The sequence below is a fragment of the Cervus canadensis genome, chromosome X (genome assembly GCF_019320065.1).
Source record: "Cervus canadensis isolate Bull #8, Minnesota chromosome X, ASM1932006v1, whole genome shotgun sequence".
NCBI classification, from domain to species: Eukaryota; Metazoa; Chordata; class Mammalia; order Artiodactyla; family Cervidae; genus Cervus; species Cervus canadensis.
This window is the reverse complement of record NC_057419.1, coordinates 60,262,687-60,283,404: the sequence shown is the minus strand read 5'-3', so window position 1 is coordinate 60,283,404 and position 20,718 is coordinate 60,262,687. Positions and strand designations below refer to the sequence as shown.

General features: G+C 41.7%; 1 protein-coding gene and 1 long non-coding RNA gene across 3 annotated transcripts in view; one reads left to right on the top strand and one right to left on the bottom strand.

The window, feature by feature from the left end:
* LOC122434808 overlaps positions 1-20,718 on the bottom strand; it is a 299,066-nt gene that overhangs the window by 207,052 nt on the left and 71,296 nt on the right. The window lies entirely within an intron of this gene.
* The window catches only part of AR (androgen receptor), a 185,790-nt gene continuing 179,616 nt past the window's right edge, over positions 14,545-20,718 (top strand). Inside the window, exon 1 of one of the 2 annotated variants that reach the window (XM_043458523.1) lies at positions 14,545-17,461. In XM_043458523.1, coding sequence (XP_043314458.1) covers positions 15,933-17,461 — 1,529 coding nt within the window. In that variant the 5' untranslated portion in view covers positions 14,545-15,932. The remainder of the gene's footprint in view (positions 17,462-20,718) is intronic. The other variant, XM_043458522.1, reaches the window with a different exon arrangement.

Sequence of the window (20,718 nt, the reverse complement as noted above, 5' to 3'; positions counted from 1 at the left end):
CTTCCACTAATTTTAGGTTTTGCTTGTTCTTCTTTCTCTAGTTGCTTCAAGTGTAACGTTATGTTGTTTATTTGAGGTTTTCTTGTTTCTTGAGATAAGACTGTATTGCTACAAACTTTCCTCTTAGTACTGCTTTTGCTGTATCATAGAAGTTTTGGATCATTGTGCTTTCATTTTCATTTGTCTCTAGATATTTTTTTTATTTCCTCTTTGATTTCTTCAGTGATCTATTGATTATTTTGTAGCATATTGTTTAACCTCCACATGTTTGTGTTTCTTAGTTTTCTTCTTGTAGTTTATTTCTAATCAAATACTGTTGTGGTCAGACTAAGCCAAAGCCTTTGATTGTGTGGATCACAAAAAACTGTGGAAAATTCTTAAAGAGAACAGAATACTAGACCTCCTTACCTGCCTCCTGAGAAATTTGTATGCAGGTTAAGAAGCAACAGTTAGAAGAACTGGACATGGAATAACAGACTGGTTCCAACTTGGGAAAGGAGTATGCCAAGGCTGTATGTTGTCACCCTGCTTATTTAACTTATATGCAGAGTACATCATGCAAAATGCCAGGCTGGATGAAGCAAGATTGTCAGGAGAAATATCAATAACTTCAGCCATGCAGATGACACCACACTTATGGCAGAAAGCAAAGAACTAAAGAGCCTCTTGATGAAAGTGAAAGAGGAGAGTGAAAAAGTTGGTTTAAAACTCAAAACTCAGAAAACTAAGATCATGGCATCCGGTCCCATCACTTCTTGGCAAATAGATGGGGAAACAATGGAAACAGTGAGAAACTTTATTTTGGGGGGCTCCAAAATTGCTGCAGATGGTGACTGCAGCCATGAAATTAAAAGACGCTTGCTCCTTGGAAGAAAAACTATAACCGACCTAGACAGCACATTAAAAAGCAGAGACATTACTTTGCCAACAAAGGTCCATCTAGTCAAAAGTATGGTCTTTCCAGTAGTCATGTATGGATGTGAGAGCTGGACTGTGAAGAAAGCTGAGGGCCGAAGAATTGATGCTTTTGAACTGTGGTGTTGGAGAAGACTCTTGAGAGTCCCTTGGACTGCAAGGCAATCCAACCAGTCAATCCTAAAAGAAATCAGTCCTGAATATTCATTGGAAGGAATGATGCTGAATCTGAAACTCCAATACTTTGGCCACCTGATGTGAAGAGCTGACTCATTGGAAAAGACCCTGATGCTGGGAAAGATTGAAGGCCAGAGGAGACGGGGACGACAGAGGATGAGATGGCTGGATGGCATCACCAACTTGATGAACGTGAGTTTGTGTAAGCTCTGGGAGTTAGTGATGGTCAGGGAGCCCTGGTGGGCTGCAGTCCATGGGGTCGCAAAGAGTCAGACACAACTCAGGAAATGAACTGAACTGAGCTGTGGTCAGAAAAGATGCTTGATAAAATTTCAATTTTCTTAAATTTACCAAAGTGTTATTTGTGGCCCAGTACATGGTCAATCCAGGAGAATGTTCCATGTGCACTTTAGAAGAGCATGTATTCTGCTGCCTTTGGATGGAATGCTCTATAAATATCATTTAATTCCTTCTAGTCTAATGTGTCATTTAATGCCTGTGTTTCCTGATGGATTTTCTGTCTGGATGATATATCCATTGATGAATGTAGGGTATTAAAGTTCCCTAGTATTTGTGTGTTACTGTCAATTTCTCTTTTTATAGTTGTTAGTATTTGCCTTATATTCTTATGTTGGGTGCATATATACTTATCTTTGGATTGATCCCTTGATTATTATGTATTTTCCTTCTTTGTCTCTTATAACAGTCTTTATTTTAAAATCTATTTCATCTGGTATGAGTATTGCTGTGCCAGCATTTTTAAGTCTCCATTTACATGGAATACCTTTTTCCATCCCCCACATATGATTGTAATGACGGAACTTGTAGACCAGGTGCTATTTGAATAGTTAAGAAACCTACAGAAACTGAGGCACATAGCAAGGCTAAGGCTTATCAAGGGTCAATATTAGAGTTAGAGCAGATATAAAAGTGTTATGATTTTGGATTATTCATTAATTTCTTTGTTTCAGCCCAAATTGAGGGGGCTTGGGTTTGCACTGGTGAAAAATGCCATAGAGATGGCAGAGTAAAAGCCAAAGATTTCCTCTAACACCTGAGTGACAGAATCTATGAGCCTAAAGCTGTTAAAACATGTGAGTATAGTCATTCTGAGTCCACAGTGGTTGGCACATTCATTTTATGCACCATGGCATACAGTAGTTAAGACAGCATAATTTGTTGAGTCAGAAGATCTTTGACTCTTGTCTATATAACTTTCAAACTGTGTGGTTCTAAGCAAGAAACAAACTCTCTGAGCTCCAGTTCTCTCATTTCTGAAATGAGATGAAAAATACCTTCCTAGCTAAACTCACAGAGTGGTTAGGGTTATCATAGGAAAAAGCTCTAAAAGTTCTCAAAGCTGAACATGTCCTAATTGTTCTGACTTTTTTACGAATAAAAGTTCAGTTCTACTAATGCTGAAAATAATATTTGGTTATTTTCTATTGACTATTTCTTGAGGGTATGCCTAGCACATAGTGGGTACTGAGAAAAAAGTCAGTTACTTATTAAGACTGTCTGGCATTTTATCAATGGAAAGAAGACCACACAGAAGATATACAAATATGATTTAGTAGTCAGGATAACATAAGCAATGGTGCCAGGTTTCTAAACCTGACTCTATCGATTGCTAGCTGTTTGATCGCAGATAAGTTACTGTATTTCTCCAAGCTTTATTTTTCTTTTCTCATCTATAAAATAAGAGTAATAATAGTTGTTTTCTCATAGGATTGTTGTGAGGATTAAATGATTTAATTCAAATAAAGCTGTTAGAAGAATGGCTGAATACAGAGTAAGTGCTCTTAGTACTAGATGAATTAGTTCATGGAAGCTCTTTTAAAAGGATGGCTAGCATACAATAAGTATAATAAATATTAGTGGTATTATAGTCCATTGCATAGACTTCCCTCTATTGAAGAGAGCCACAACCCAGTTGTTACTAGATGAGGCCATTTTGTTTCAATTTGAACACACAATCCAAATGCTCTTGCAATGCTATGTTCTTCTAGGCCTATATCCTTGTCCTAGTTTACTATCTGTGATAGGGGATGCTGTTAACAGCTTTGCAGACAAGTTTTCCAGGCACTGCCATAGCACAGGCAATTGCATTTTGGCCAGCATTGGAAAGCAGGTGACTAAGGAATGATAATGTTAGATAGGAGACAAAGGACATATTGCTGATAAGCTAGTATTTGATCTTTGTTTTTGAATTTGCTTTATTCCCAGGTTTAGGTTGATTCACAAAGGAAAACAACCAGAATTGGTATAGTTTGCAATTCTATGAGAATGTAATCTGTTTTGGTCTGTTGGAAAATAGTTTGCTCTTCTTTATGGCTTTGATCATAATAACTCATGATTCCAGTATACACAAACCTGAATCATCTATCTAAATAAAGCAATAAAATTTCAACTGACAAATATCAGAACACTATCTGTGATTCTTTCAGCAAAGGATAAGAATTCCTACTAATAACTCTCTACTTTCCAAGGTAAAAGAGAATGACACCCCTTCTTTTCATTTTTTATTGATTTGCATTTCAACTCAGCCAAAAAATAAAGAAACTGTTGATATTCACAGATTGATTCATGATGGTCTAAGGAGTTAACTTCCCTGGTCAAGGGTAGAACTTAATTGGTTAGGACATTTTCTCAGGGACTTGTGAGATAACTCACACTTCTCTGAAAGGGAAACTTGTTGCAGAAGGCAGTAGCAAAGGATTGTAGAACTCTATCTATAACACAACCTCGGCTCTACCCCCTTGGGTCTTCACTCTCACTCATGCCCCAAAGAAGCTGCCAGAAAAGTGGACTCCAGAGAATTTGTCCCAATTTCAAGATAGAGCTAGTCCAACTCTAACCAAAGTTTTCAGTTAGCTACAAATAATGTGTGTCTCTGGGGAAAGGGGATCACTTGTTTATCACTGAAAATTTTGGTGTGGAAGAAAGAACTCTGACAAAGGAGAATGTTGTTCCCACATTTCTTTGCATCTGGATAGCTGAATGGCCTTTGACCAGGTCACTTCAGGTTCAGAGGGTAGACTCCCTTTCTAATTAACAGAGTTAACTGTGCATGCTCTGCTTAACTCCAAAAGTTTCTATGAAAACTGGGATATTATACACATATATTTTTGTGAATCATATTTTCCTATGTAAAACTCACTGCTGTCAAGGCCTAAAGCTGCAGAGATACCATGAAGATAGGGTGAAGACACCCCTCTTTTGTTTACTACAGAAATAACATGGATATGATAGCTGTTGTTCAGTGGTCCATCTTTTCTAGCTTTAATCTCTATATGGAAGCTCTGCTACTGTGAAAGATAGCAATGATCTCAAGCGCATCTTTTGGTCTTACTCTGATTTCCCCAAAACATTCCATTCTTAAAAGCCTATAGGTGATATATGTTCTCTGATTGATTGTCATTTTTCCCTTTTGGCAGCTATTGATTCCCGCCTCCTTATCAGGTAAAGCGAAAACAAACTTGAGCCAAGATTCCCTGTATATTGCCATCTACAAATGTGTTTTCCACAACAAAAGTTGTCAAGGACATTTCTAGAGTAGAATGAGATGAGGCCTTTTTGCTGGAGAAGGGTGAGATATGGTGAGATGTGAGATGTAGGAAGAAAGAAAGATCTAGTTGAAATGATTTCCAACTGTTGACCTCTGCCTCACATGTTTTGAAACCTTTTAAATAGGAGTTTAAACTTTGAATCCCAAATGTCCCTGGCACTTGAACGTGGGGTCAAACATCCTTAGGCATTTTGAAAAGTAAACAGAAGTATACAGATGATACCAGTAATTAACTGTTGCCTAATGCATGAGAGGCAATATGACATTCTGTTTTGTGTCATAGAGAGTAGGCTTCAAGTTCTAGGTCTGCCTAAATATAGTCATCTTTAAAATGGGAATAATAACAGCAGTGTTTCCCTTGAAGAGCTCTTGTAAGCACATAATGAACAGATTATTATAATAATCCTTATTGCATATTCTGAGTTTTTTTTGTTTGTTTTTGTTGCTGTTGTTTTCACAGCAAACTGTGAAGAATAAAATTATTATTATCTCCATTTAGAAAAAAGTAAAAAGAGGCCCAAACTGGAAGATTACCAGAGGTCACATAGCACACAAATAGGAGTAGAAAGTATTTTTATTCTTCATCAAATGTTGCTATGAAACCTATTATGAAATGTCTTGCTCTACCATAGATTCAATACTGTCCCAGCTCATCTAATGTTTGGCTTGCATACTATGGATAGATAGGGCACCTCTCCAGAGTATCAGAGAGGTCACTGAGGCATAGTGGTAAAAAATCAGTTGCTTTGTGATAGAACATCTAAATTCATAGCTGTACTGGCCCTATCTGTTATCAGCTGACTTTGGAAAAATTACTTAATATTTCTGAGCTTCAGTTTCCTCCTCTACAAAATAGAATTAACTCCTATTCATCTGGTTTATTATACAAAAGTGATTAACAATGTCTTGTAAAGCCAGTGGATTTCAACATAATTATCATTATTAGCAGTTAAATAGCAGATGTGTGGACAAATCTCTCTCTTTCTATGCTACTTTTGTAATCTGTATGCATTTAAAATTTTATACCTATATTTTGGTTAAACAGAACATCTAGAGCTCTTAGTCATAGTGCCTGGTAGAGTGCCTGGTACACAGTAAGAGTTCCACACATTTGTTGAAAAATTAATGAATGGGAATGTACAAGGCATGGGATACTGCCTGGTGGAGGAGGAAGTTTTTATATCAGATATATTTATATAATATATCAGGCTGTGATAAGTGTTTTAGAAGTGAAATAATAGAGTTATATAAATTAATTATGATTAATAAATCCAAAAATGCTTCCCATAAAGCTCAAGATTTGAGCTGTGCTTTGAAAGTTAAGTTGAATTTGGTCATGAGAGAAGCAAAGGAATAACATTTTTGTAAAAGCCAACAGCATGACCCAACATAGGCTGGCCTGAGAGTATAGGATATTTTCAGAGAGAGTCCAGGATGTCTGATATGGTTGAAGAGGTGGGTGATTGGCAGGAGAATGAGATGGGAGAAGGTGCTGCAGAGAGAGATTAGGACCTAACTGTGATAAATTTTAAAGGCTAGGCTATGAAACTTGGACTTGAACCTGCAGGTCAGAGTTTGCAGATTGGCAGCCCACAAACTAAATTTTGTCTACAGACATGTTTTTTTTGGCTGGAAAATAGTTGGCCTAGATGATGTTTTTAAACCAATTGAATTAGTTGCCAACTTTTTAAAAATTGAGATTTTACATTAAAGTCTGGAATGCTATTCTTAAAAATAATGGAACATCTGGAATACTGAGGTTTCATTCCTGCTTGGCAACAACCAGTTGGAGTTGAGTGGAGGCTGCCTCCTTGAGTTGGGGCATATTTTTTTCTAGTTGGCCTCACTCAACAACCTTTTCTCTCTCTAATACCAGGTTCTCTTCACTCACTTTTGTTTAAAGAGGCTTTCAGGTCTGAAACCCCTAGTATAGGGAATTAAAGTTTATAGAGAAGAGAAGCAATGCTATCAGAGTTATTTTTAAATAAAGAACCCTCTGATTTTGATTCTATTGAAGATAGCCTCGAGGAAGGTGGTCAGGGGAGAAGTTAGGGCTGGAGCTATGAGGAAGGGTAAGATGGAGGCGTCACCATTTAGGGAGAAAGAAGAAAATATGAGATGAGAAAGTAGTCTCTTATAACTGTCTAAATGAAGGAAATAACAAACATCTACAAATCAGCAGAAGGAAAAACTCTGAGCATTTATTCATAAGCCCCACTCTTTCTAGCCCAACTCAAATATAGATATTTAAATGATTTTTCACTCTTGTTCTTAGACTGTAAATAAACTCCTCAAAGACACAGTCCACAGTATCCCATTTGTCAGGGAATCTCAAGTGCCTAGCACAGGGTCTGCCAAGCAGTAAGTGCTCAATACCCCTTCAATGCATGAATTGGAGAGATTCTCTACCTGTAGGTGGAGAAAAGGCTTACTGCATGCCTAAGTATGCTGAAACCACAAGTATGGCTGCAAACCCCCAAAGCCAAACTCTCTTCTGAAATAGGATTCTAATTAAGTGGAAATAGATACCATTCATTTATTCAACAGATATTTATTAAGTAATGACTATGTGCCATGCCAGACTGACTCCTAAGGATTGGATGATGAACAGAATCAACAAGGTCCCTGCTATTAGGAAACAAACTTATAGTCTAGTGAGGAAAATAGATATTAAACAACTGAATGCACAATTAATATACTTGTATTTGCCTGAAGAACTATGGACAGAGGTTTGTAATATTGTACAGGAGGTGGTGGTGAACAAAAAGAATACCAGAGAAAAAGAAAAGCAAGAAGGCAGAGTGGTTATCTGAGGAGGCTTTATGAATAGCAGAATAATGAAGAGAAGCAAAAAGCGAGGGAGAGAGGGAAAGGTACATCGAATTAAAGGCAGTGTTTCAAAGAATAGTTAGAAGAGACAAGAAGGCCTTCTTCAATGAGCAGTGCTTAATAATAGAAAAAAAAAAAAAGGGCAAAAACTAGAGATCTCTTCAGGAAATTTGGAAACATCAAGGGAGAATTCCACCAAAAGATGGGCAAAATAAAAATGGTAGAGACCTAGTAGATGCAGAAGAGATCAAGAAGAGAGGGAAAGAATACACAGAACTGTATAAAAAAGATCTTAATGAATGGGATTACTATGATGGTGTGGTTAGTCACCCAGAGCCAGACATTCTGGAGTATGAAGTCAGTTGGGCCTTGAGAAGCACTGCTGTTAATAAAGCTAGTGGATGTGATGAAATTTCAGCAAAACCATTTAAATCACTAAAGGAGGATGCCATCAAAGTTTTGCGTTGAATATTTCAACAAATCTGGAAGACTCAGCAGTGACCACAGGACAAGAAAAGGTCAATCCTTATCCCAATTCCCAAAAAAGTAGTACCAAAGAATGTGCTAACCATAGGACAGTTGAACTTACCTCCCATGCTAGTAAGGTCATGCTTAAAATCTTGCATGCTAGACTTCAGCATTATGCAAACCAAGAACTTCCAGATGTCCAAGCTAGGCTTAAAAAGGAAGAGGAACTAGAGATCAAATTTGCTGGATTATAGTGAAACCAAGGGAATTTCAGAAAAACATCTCTATTTCATTGACTACACTAAAGCCTTGACTATGTAGATCATGACAAACTGTGGAAGGCTCTTAGAGAGATGGGAATACCAGAGCATTTTACCTTTCTCTGAGAAACTTGTATGCAGGTTCAAGAAGCAACAGTTAGAACCTGTATGGAACAACTGATTGGTTCAAGATGGAGAAAGGAGTACAGCTCTCTGCTGTCACCCTGTTTGTTTAACCTATACGCTGAGCACATCATGAGAAATTACTAGACTGGATGAGTCACAAGCCAGAATCAAGATAGGTGGGAGAAACATCAATAGCTTCAGATAAGTGGATGATACCACTCTAATGGCAGAAAGCGAAGAGGAACTAGAGAGGCTCTTGACAAGGGTGAAGGAGGAGAGTGAAAGAGCTGGCTTAAGACTAAATATTTAAAAAACTAAGATCATGGCATCTGGCCCCATTATTGCATGGCAAATAGAAGGGGGAAAGGAGGAAGTAGTGACAGATTTCCTCTTCTTTGCACTCCAAAATCACTGTGGCTGGTGACCGCAGCCATGAAATCAGAAGGCGATTGCTTCTTGGCAGGAAAGTGATGACAAACCTAGACAGTGTGTTGAAAAGCAGAGACATTACTCTGCCGACAAAGGTCTGTATAGTCAAGGCTATGGTCTTCCCAGTGGTCACATACAGTTGTGAGAGCTAGATCATAAAGAAGGCAGAATGCCAAAGAATTGATGCCTTCAAACTGTGGTGCTGGAGAGGACTCCTGAAAGTCCCTTGTATAGCAAGGAGATCAAACCAGTCAATCTTAAAGGAGATCAACCCTGAAAATTCACTGGAAGGACTAATGCTGAAGCTGAAGCTCCAGTATTTTGGTCATCTAATGAACACAGATAACTCACTGGAAAAGTCTCTTATGCTGGGAAAGATCGAAGGCAGAAGGAGAAGAGGGTGTCAGAGGATGAGATGGCTGGACGGCATCACCGATGCAATGAACATAAACTTGGGCAAACTCCGGGAGATGGTGAGGGACAGGGAGGCCTGGCCTGCTGCAGTCCACAGGATCACAAAAAGTCGGACATGACTGGGTGACTAAATAACAATTTGTGAGAAAACTTCCAACAGAGAAATACTGGGTATTGTTAAAACATGTTAAAAGGTGAATGAATGGAGAATTTGAGATAGCCCAGGAGGTATAAGATGTCTTTCTGGAAATGCTTTATGCATAGGCATTAGCTAAATGAGTAAGGAGAAGGATAAGCCAGCATTTCAGGTACAGGGAACAGCATATGAAAAGGCATGAAGAACTATTGGGCCTTTGAGGAACTCTGAGTAAAGGCCAGTGTAAGCAAGGCTCAGAAAACAGGAGGAAAAGTGGTATGAGATCAAATCAGAGAGGTTACAAGACACCAGATCATATAGCATCTGGTTAAAGATTTGGAGATTTATACTAAGAGGAATGGGAAGCCAGAGACAGAATTTAAGTGAGTGATCAGATTCAACTTAAAAACAGCTCTCTACACAAACACATATTGACAATTGATTATTAAAAAGGTCTCAGTTCAGTTCAGTCGCTCAGTCATGTCCGACTCTTTGCCAGGCCTCCCTGTCCATCACCAACTCCCGGAGTTTACTCAAACTCATGCCCATCGAGTCGGTGATGTCATCCAGCCATCTCATCCTCTGTCGTCCCCTTCTCCTCCTGCCCCCAATCCCTCCCAGCATCAGGGTCTTTGCCAATGAGTCAACTCTTTGCATGAGGTGGCCAAAGTATTGGAGTTTCAGCTTCAGCATCAGTCCTTCCAATGAACACCCAGAACTGATCTCCTTTAGGATGGACTGGTTGGATCTCCTTGCAGTCCAAGAGACTCTCAAGAGTCTTCTCCAACACCACAGTTCAAAAGCATCAATTTTTCAGCACTCAGCTTTCTTCACAGTCCAAATAATACCTTAATATGGTTGTTTTAGAAAACCACTCTGGAATAGAAAGCCCAGAAATAGACCCATATTAATGTAGTCAATTGATCAGTGACAAAGGAGCAAAGGCAATAAAATGTAGTGAAAGTAGTCTTTTCAATAAATGGTGCAGGAACAATGGCTATCTACATGTGAAAAATGAATCTAGACAGTCTTCACAAAAATTAACTCAAAATGGATCACACCTAAATGTAAAATGCAAATTATAAAATCACTAGACAATAACATAAGAGAAAACCTAGGTAACTGTGAGTGTGGTGATGCCTTTTTACATACAACACCAAAGGCACAATCCATGAAAGAAAGAACTGATAAACTGGACTTCATTAAAAATTAAAAGTTCTGCTCTTGAAAGACAATGTCAAGCAAATGAGAAGACAAGCCACAGGCTGGGAGAAAATATTTGTAAAATATACATCAATAAAGGACTGTTATCCAAAATATGTGCTTCCCAGGTGGCACAGTGGTAAAAGAATCTGCCTGCCAATGTGGGAGACACAAGAGGTGCAGATTTGATTCTGGGATCAGGAAGATCCCCTCAAGTAGGAAATGGCAACCTGCTCCAGTATTCTTGCCTGGAAAACTCCATGGACTGAGGAGTCTGGTGGGCTACAGTCCATAGAGTTGCAAAGATTTGGGCATGACTGAGCACAACAACATCCAAAATGTAAAAACAACCATTAAAACTCAACAAAGAAAACAAACAACTGGATTAAAAATGGGCCAAAGATCTTGACAGATAGGCAAATAAGTGTAGGGAAAAAATAGCACAGGGAACTCTACTTAATGCACTGTGGTGACCTGAAGGAGAAGGAAGTCCAAAAGGGAGGGTTAGGGTTAGGGTCTATGTATGGTTGATTCATTTTGCTGTACAGTAGAAACTAACACAACATAAAGCAACTATACTTCAATAAAACTTTATTTAAAAAAGGTGTTCCACATAATATGACATGAGGGAAATGCAAATTTAAACAGAAATGAGATACCACTACCAGAATGGCCAACAATGGAACCCTGGCAACACTGGGTGCTAGATGTGGAGCAACAGGAATTTTTACCTTTGTTGGTGGGAATGCAGAATGGTACAGCCACCTTAGAAGACAGTTAGATGGTTTCTTATAAAACCAAATATACTCTTACTATATTAACCAGCAATTATGCTCTCTGACATTTACCCAAACAAACTGAAAATGTATAGCCACACAAAAACCTGCACCCAATGTTTACAGTAGCTTTATTCATAATTGCCAAAACTTGGAAGTAACTAAGATGTCCTTCAGTAAATGAATGGATAAATAAACAGTGGTACATCCAGACAACGGAATATTATTCAGTACTAAAAAGGAACAAGCTATCAAGTCATGAAAAGACATAAAGGAACCTCAAATACATATTACTAAGTGAAAGAAGCCAATCTGAGAGGCTACATATAGTATGATTAATATAATATATATTGTATGTTTCCAACTATATGACATTCTGGAAAAGCTAAAATTATGGAGATGGTAAAAAGAGCCTAAATATATGATCAGTGGTGGGGAGATGGGATGAATATGTGGAGTACAAAGGACTTTTAAAGCAAAGAAAATTCTCTGTATAATACCTAAAGATAGATACATGTCATTATACATCTGTTCAAACCTATCAATATATAACACCAAGAGTGAACCCTAATGTAAATTATGTGGTTGCTAAAAATTGCAAATAAGGAAAAGAAAAAAGAGAAAGATTGTACAAGCACATGATTTATGTAATAGTCTCCAGTAGCATCTCTTGATCATCTTTAAAGCAATGGGGGAAAGATAATATTTTAGATTGGAGATCACAGCTCAAAATTCAAAATAAAGTATAAATTCTTATTATGTTCACAGTAGTTAGTCTTCCTTGACAATAACATAAATGTTGGTAGCATCACTTTTAAAAATAAAACATAATGAGGTGATCTTTCATATTTGTAAAATGCTTTACTGTTTAAATTTTTACATACATATAATCTTAATTATCAGCCTTTCAAAGGTACGTATTATTGGCTGGAATTTTATAAGAAAGTTTTGAAGGTAATTTTGGTGCTGTGAAAGCAACATGAATTTTGGAATTTCTTCAGACCTGGGTTTGAATGTCTGTTAGGATGCCATTTATTCAATGGGTAACTTTGAGGAATTATTTCTCAGTTTATTTTTTTTCAGGCTTCTTTACTTATAACTACCCTCCTCACTTCTGTCCACTGAACTTTTCACTATCACTAGCAGCCCCTTCCATACTCACCCTCTATGGAATGCAGGTAAGAAGAAAACTCAAGTGAGTCACAGCACTCTAAATTGTCAGTGTTTGAAAGACTGTCAGATCCAGCATCTACCTTCTCCCCACCCCATTTCACAGAGCAAGAAATTAAGCTTACTGAGAGGAAGAGATTCATTGTCAATCTTAAGACAGATTTCTGGCTTTGAGACCTATGTTATTTCCATTCCACTTTCCTGCCCTGATAGCTCAGTTGGTAAAGAATTTGCCTGCAATGCAGGAGACCCTGGTTCAATTCCTGGGTTGGGAATATCCGCTGGAGAAGGGATAGGCTACCCACTCCAGTATTCTTGGGCTTACCTTGTGGCTCAGCTGGTAAAGAATCCGCCTGCAATGCGGGAGACCTGGGTTCGATCCTTGGGTTTGAAAGATCCACTGGAGAAGGGAAAGGCTACCTATTCCAGTATTCTAGCCTAGAGAATTCCATGGACTGTATAGTCCATGGGGTCACAAAGAGTCAGACATCACTGAGCGACTTTCACTTTCACACTTCACTTTCCTGCCAGTCTAATTTACCTTACTAACTTTGAGCAACCCTCTTTAAAAACCTTGATGGAACTAAATGTTGTGTCGATTATTTAAATAAAGTTTACAAAGTATCTGTGCATTTCAGTTACATACTCCCATTTTCCATTACAATAAGGAGTTGAGAATTGCCCTGTTACAATTGGAAATCTCTAAGAATAAGACTGTGCCTTAACCATAAGAGTATCTTGTGAGATTCTTTACCAACAAAGGGGGTATATCTGGGATGTCCAGTCATTGAAGTCCCAGGAGACAATTTTTCACTTCTTCAGATAAAAAACTCCTAGGGCTTCTGGAAGTTTCATTTATAGCCCTTTTCCAAGTTCCCTTGATACTGATGAGTCTAGCTCAAATAGCAGTGAGATGGAAGACTAGTTTAGGTTCTACTAAAGTGAAACATAGAACAAATTATGTCCTTGCTTCGGTGTCTTCATCTGGGAAATAGAGAAGATCATGCTCACTCATGCCTGTCTTTAGTATTACTTCCTTTGGTCACTGTAAGTAAATTCTCATGATGCTTGTCTGTGAACAAGATAAGACTCTAGAAACCTGCAAAAAGCAGAACAGGCCCATGTGAAAATCTACACTAGTTCTCTGGGACAGACAGACCCTGCCCAGATCCAGAAGTCTAAGGATTTTAAAAGCTAGAGAGGCCCAGAGACCCTGCTGACACCAAGGGACACCTCCTTCTCTATAGATCGACCCTTTCATCTTCTCTACTCTTTGATTCCCACTTGCCTCTCCACCTTTACACAGAGAAGATGAGACCTCTTCTATAAAAGAACAATTGTGATAGTCCACATCACCTTCCACTTCTGGCTGTCTACAGAAAGGAAGAAAAGCAGTCTTATATAGGTTCCATTCCTTGAATAATGCAGTTTGCAAGCTTAAAATATGCAAAGGCAACTTGGAAAAACAAGTGCCTTATATAAGCAAACGTCTGCAAAACCCTGGACAAAATTGAGGTCTCTGTGTACATGACAAGTATTTCTAGTGTTTCGGTGTTTGCCTGCCCTTCTGAGTGATTTTCCTTTGTACATCTGGATGAGTGAAAAGTGTGTGCTTAGAAGTAATTCTAGACAGGAAAAAGGGATGAGAAGAGAGGAGAGATTACCTTTGGTTCCCAGGCAGAGGGTTCCTAGGGCTACTGATACCACGCCACAAGGCCCAATCTACCCCTATGGAGAAATCTGAAAGGTTTCAACAAGTACAGGCTGGCTTGGCCATCATAGCTAGTTCCTCAGTTTGTAGGAGACCTCCCATTTGCACTTCTTGGTGGGCCTGCCCTGAACATAGTCCCTCACTGAAGGAGATCCTCGTATTTCCTCTATACTTCTATCGCCCTTTCCCACTCCCTCCGCCCCCACGCGTGCACAGGGTCTGATTTGAGATTGGACTTCAGAACCAAACCTGGTAAATGCTGGCCTCTGAGAGCTCAGTGGCCCTGTCTTCAAAATAAAGCTCCGAGTTAAAGCTTAAAAAGTCAGCCCTGTCGCTTAAAATCTGGTCCAGGAAGGCAAGAGATAGTCAGGGAGCTGGGGTCTTCCTAGGCTAGACCAATCCTTTTCTGCCCTCACCCACGCTGCGCCAGCACTTGTTTCTCCAAAGCCACCCGGCTTTCCTGCGCGTTCAGGGGAGGGGAGAAAAGGAAAGGGGAGGGGAGGGAGAAAGGAGGTGGGAAGGCAAGGAGGCAGGCCCGGCGGGGGCGGGACCCGACTAGCAAACTGTTGCATTTGCTCTCCACCTCCCAGCGCCCCCTCCGAGATCCCGGGGAGCCAGTGTGCTGCGAGCGCCGGAGGGTCCGGAGCAATCCTGGAGGCAGAGCCAGCGACGGAGGGAAAGCGAACGAGCTCGCTGCTTCCGTGCGGGACAGGAGCCTAAGGGACGCACCGCGTCAACCCCAGCGGGCTCTGGCGACAGCCAACGCCTCTTGCACCGCGGCGGCTTCGAAGTCGCCGCCCCGGAGCTGCCCTTTCTTCTTCGGTGAAGTTTTTAAAAGCTGCTAGAGACTCGGAGGAAACAAGGAAAGTGTCGGGTAGGACTGACCGGCTGCCTTTGTCCTCCTCCCCTCCCCCTGCCCCCCCCCGCAGGGTCTCCTCTACAGCTGCTGCCTCTGTCTGTTCCTCTCAGCCCCCTCAACCTCCCCCGCCCCCCGCTTCCAGTCAGTCCCGCGCGGCCAGCCCGAGTTTGCAGAGAGGTAACTCCCTTTGGCTGCGAGCGGGTGAGCTAGCTGCACGTTGCAAAGACGGCTCTGGGGTGCCAGGAGACCTGGGAGCCGCTTCAGTGCTGCAGCCAGATTCTGGCTGGTTAGGCGGTACGCAGGTCAGAGCCCGTGGTTCCTCGTACTCCCTTTCCACCTCCCCTGCACGCTGCTCCTCCTTCCCACCGGTTTGTGGGGCCAGAGGTCAAACGATGAAGAGGCAGTCAGGACTTCAGTAGCCACCCTCCCCACAAAAAAAAAAAAAAAAGAAAGAAAGAAAGAAAAGAGACCAAACATAACAAAGCCCCAACCAAAACCAAACAAACGAAACCCAACAGCAAAACCCAAAATAAACCAAAAAGAAAATAACCAGGCTCCTATTTGCACCTGCTTCAGTGGATAACAAAATCAGAAGGCGGAGGGTCCCCCCTCCCTTCAAGAAGCATCTTTTGAATCTACCCTACAAGTATTCAGGAACAGATTGTGAGCCTACCAGGGAAGATCGTGTCCAGCGCGTGTTTCCTCTGCACTAGACTTTGAGACTGTCAGAACGCTTTGGAGTGATTATTCCTGCAAGTTTCCTTACCAGGAGCTTCCCGCAGGTGGGCAACTAGCTGCAGCAACTACGCACTGCAGCCTGTTGAACTCTTCTCAGCAAGAAAGGGGGAGCAGGATAAAGGAATTAGGTAAAAGATTGAGCCAAGCTTCAGGATGGAAGTGCAGTTAGGGCTGGGAAGGGTCTACCCCCGGCCACCGTCCAAGACCTATCGAGGAGCTTTCCAGAACCTGTTTCAGAGTGTATGCGAAGTGATTCAGACCCCGCTCCCCCGGCACCCTGAGGCCTCGAGCGCAGCACCTCCCGGCGCCCGTTTGCAGCAGCAGCAGGAGACCAGTCCACGGCAGCAGCAGCAACAGCAGCAGCAGAGAGAGGATGGCTCTCCGCAAGTCCAGAGCAGAGGCCCCACAGGCTACCTGGCCCTGGAAGAGGAACAGCAGCCTTCACAACATCACTCAGCCCCCGAGGGTCACCCGGAGAGTGGCTGCGTCCCAGAGCCCAGAGCTGCCTCGGCTGCCGGCAAGGGGCTGCAGCAGCCGCCGCCAGCACCTCTGGATGAGGATGACTCAGCTGCCCCATCCACGTTGTCCCTGCTGGGCCCCACTTTCCCCGGCTTAAGCAGCTGCTCCACCGATCTTAAAGACATCCTGAGCGAGGCCGGCACCATGCAACTTCTTCAGCAGCAGCAACAGCAGCAGCAGGAGGCGGTATCCGAAGGCAGCAGCGGGAGAGCGAGGGAGGCCACTGGGGCTCCCATCTCCTCCAAGGACAGTTACCTAGGAGGCAGTTCGACCATCTCGGACAGCGCCAAGGAGTTGTGTAAGGCAGTGTCGGTGTCCATGGGCTTGGGTGTGGAGGCATTGGAGCATCTGAGTCCTGGGGAGCAGCTTCGGGGGGATTGCATGTACGCCCCGCTCCTGGGAGGTCCACCAGCCGCGGTGCGTCCCACTCCTTGTGCCCCGTTGGCTGAATGCAAAGGTTCTCTGCTGGATGATGGCCCCAGCAAGGGCACTGAAGAGACTGCTGAGTATTCCCCTTTCAAGGCAGGTTACACCAAAGCTCTGGACACTGAGAGCCTGGGCTGCTCTGGCAGCGGCGAAGCAGGGGGCTCTGGAACACTTGAGCTGCCATCCACCCTGTCTCTCTACAAGTCTGGAGCACTGGACGAGGTAGCAGCTTATCAGACTCGCGACTACTACAACTTTCCGCTAGCCCTGGCCGGGCAGCCGCCCCCTCCACCGCCTCCCCATCCTCATGCCCGCATTAAGCTGGAGAACCCGCTGGACTACGGCAGCGCCTGGGCGGCCGCTGCAGCGCAATGCCGCTATGGGGACCTGGCGAGCCTGCATGGCGGGGGTGCAGCCGGACCGGGCTCAGGCTCACCCTCAGCCGCCGCCTCCTCTTCCTGGCACACTCTCTTCGCGGCAGAAGAAGGCCAGCTCTATGGGCCAGCAGTCTGTGGCGGAGGCGGGGGCGGCAGCGCAGGCGAGGCAGGGGCTGTAGCCCCATATGGCTACACTCGGCCACCTCAGGGGCTGGCTGGCCAAGAAGGCGACTTCTCCCCACCCGATGTGTGGTATCCCGGCGGCGTGGTGAGCAGAGTGCCCTATCCAAGTCCCAGCTGTGTCAAAAGCGAAATGGGCCCCTGGATGGAGAACTATTCTGGACCTTATGGGGACATGCGGTAAGTCTCTCCTCCTAAAAAATGTTTGTAAGCCTAGAGTCAGTCCTCTCCTTCCCGCACGAACACTCTGTTCCTGGGCGAGCTGAACAGGGTTTCACAGAAAGGGACGCTTTAAATCTGGAGCCTTCCCTGGACTCTTGGCCTACCAAAGATTGACCTTTGCTCTCTGAAGCCCAATTGTGTGCCCCAGCCCACACCACTGTGAGTCCTGGATGCTGGTGCAAGCCTTTCTAGATTCCTTGACTTGACAACTCTCCACTAAGCCTCCTAAAATCTTCCCTGCCACTTGGTACTCCATGTCCTGCCGGCTCCAAATTTAAATCCAGTTCCAAGGGCCATTTTATGAAATAAACCCTTTTAAGCCCTCCACTACTTTTCCTTCTCCCCTCCCCCCAATCAGAGACCCTAGACAAGAAATGTGGGCACTTTCTCCTCTTAAGGTCTGTTAAGGTTTGTCCCTCCAGCTTGTCTTGGCAGGTTAGAAGCAAAATGACTGGCCCAAGCTTTTCTCAACCCGCTTCCTCCAAAGAGATGAGAGGAGAATGGGATTATGGGAAGAAAGTGGTCTCTGGGTTGTGAGGGCCACTGTGTGGGAAGAAGAGGTGAAGTCCCTTTGCTGGCAACGAGGAAGACTTGCCCCAAGGTTGGAGGTCAGGAGACAGACTCCAACCGGGCACAATTAGAGCAGGCAAAGGTAGGGGAAAACCAAATGACAAATTTCCTCATAAACTATGGGTAAGATTTGCCCTCACAGTTTGACTATATTGGAACTAGATGGAAGAGTTGGATTTCTCTTGTAAAGTGTTTATTTTCTGTATGGATTACAAAAGATCCACAATTCCTACTTCGAGTTTGTATCAGATCTATGAAGAAGAGAATGTTCTTTTAATGAACAACTTAACCAGACTTGAGTCTGACTTACAAAAGTGTTGAGGGGAAAGTTTAAAAGGATTTCCTTCTATTGCAGTGTGCTCAGAAATCTGCTTTTGTGAAGGGAAATATTCTTCAATATATTCCTTCATTTTAAGGATATACTTGCATTTTAAAACATGATAACAAATTGAGCAAGAACTGTTAGGGACCTGTAAGCCTTACTCTTGCCCAAGAGTTTTAATTAGGATATGAAAAAAGTGGCAGTCAGTTTCATCTTGCCTGTTAAAATTTCTTACTTACCGCAGCTGAGCTTTTTGGAGGCCAAAAAGCTTTCTTTAATTTTATAAAAAATTAAAGATTTTTTCCTCAGCAAACTAAGATATTAGTTTATCTCTGTGAGGGAGGGAATATTAACTGTGGAACTAACTCCTCAGAACTGCTGGGTGTTGATGTCTTCATGGACTTGAGTCTTGTTCTGAGTTTCTGTAGCTATTTTCTTTACCTGTGACATTTTCAGTTTATTAGCCTTAGCATGTTTGTTTGGAGACTTAAACCAACAACTTGCTTCCTTTCACTGATGCTTCTGTTCTTGGAAGATTGATAACACAATGTTAGAAAAGAAAGAGGAGAATAGGATTTCATAAAATATTATTTCCTGGGCTACGGAAGAAACAGCTTCTAACCAGGCTTTGCATTTTTTAGGTTTTTAAGGTTTGGCTTACAAGATTTTCAAAGGGTTCATTTATATTCTCAGTCTTTAAAAATTTTTTTTGCAAAGTGGGCGTACTATGGGACAAAAGGTCTTCATTTTATAAGAACAGAGTTACTTGCTAGAGTATATTTTACCCCCCTCCCCCGGGCTGTTGCTTGTCAGCAGAGCTCTCTTTTTAATGTGAACGGTTTGTTTGTTTGTTTGTTTGATTGATTTTTGGCGGGGCGGGGGAGGGGCGGTATGTATAAGGTGCTTCATGACTTGCCTAGTCACTGGAACCGTCCCTTTTCTGTATGCCTCCCTCAACACCCAAGTAAGTAACTCAATTAATAGGGAGGATATGAATGATTCCACATTAAGGGATGTGTGTGTTTTCAAAGGCATAACCTGAAATTTTCAGAAAGTGGCTATAGAGAGTTTTTAAAAAGTTCTTCCTATCAGGTGTGCAGTAAGCTAGGTGACTTTATCTCAGATCTTCATGGAAAAACTTCTCTATTTCTAAAACCTGCATAAAAAAAATAAATAAATAAAACCTGCATAAATTAATAACCTCAAATAGTGAGAAATTAGTAGTAACCTAAGAAAGTACAAGATTATTTATTCTTTCCTGGTTTGTGATTGCTGCATTGGTTATAGGAGTCTAGTGAGAGGTAAAACTGGTGTTTCTGTCTTGTGAGTTGACAAAGATTTTTCATGTGCAAGATACAGAAAATCCTCAAATTGGGTTTTTGAAAATTTATCAATTTTATCAGAATTCAACCAGCCCCAATCTAAAAGTTGATATTTTTTTACTTTCTCTTTCTTTCCCACATTTTATAGGGCACAATTTGGTAAAGGGAAGGAATTTTTCTTAAGTCAAAGCTAGAGCTTCCACTCTCTCTGTATAACATACATCATATGCCATCTTTCAGTTAAAAATCTCAACATTCTAGAGACTTTCAGTAATATGTTGGATTCCTCCCTTTTCCAATTGTGTGTGAACTTCTGGAATAATTCTGTGTTCTTATACATCTACAATGTTTCTGTCGAGAGGAGAAAGGCCTTAGATGGTCCCTTTTTAAAAATATATATATTTTAGCATGTGGTTTGAGCTGCAGAAGGAATAATAAAAAGTGATAGGGTTGGTATGAAACCCTGATAATATTTTATGAAGCTGTCTTCTTTCAGAGATCAAACAAGACTACAACTTTGTTAATTGACCACTGTCTCACTTGACAGAAGTAAGGCCCTTTATATCCCAGCAAATAGCATAATAATATGACAAATATTTATTCTTGGGGGATAAAACCAAGGGAAGCCTATGCAGGAATTAAAGTTGATGTTTAAATAAATTATCCAGATGCAAAAAGAGCATTTTAATATTTCTGTTGATAATTTGTTCTGGTCTTCATAATAGGTAGTATTTTAATAATGCTTTAAAACTGGCAAATCCTGCCTTTCTCCATCAGTTATTTCAAAAGAGGTCATTTTATTAATTCCCCTTCCTATCTACTTTCCTCTCTGCAGTTATCAAGCAGCTTTTTAATGACTATTTTGCAAGGAGCAGTTTGTTTTGTAAATCTGAGTTTTGCTTTGGGAATGACACTCTCTGTCTATAGACCTTCAGGGTCAATATGTTGGGAAGAAGCATCCTTTCTTCACAGTCAGCAAATAACTGGTGAGATCTGTCTGG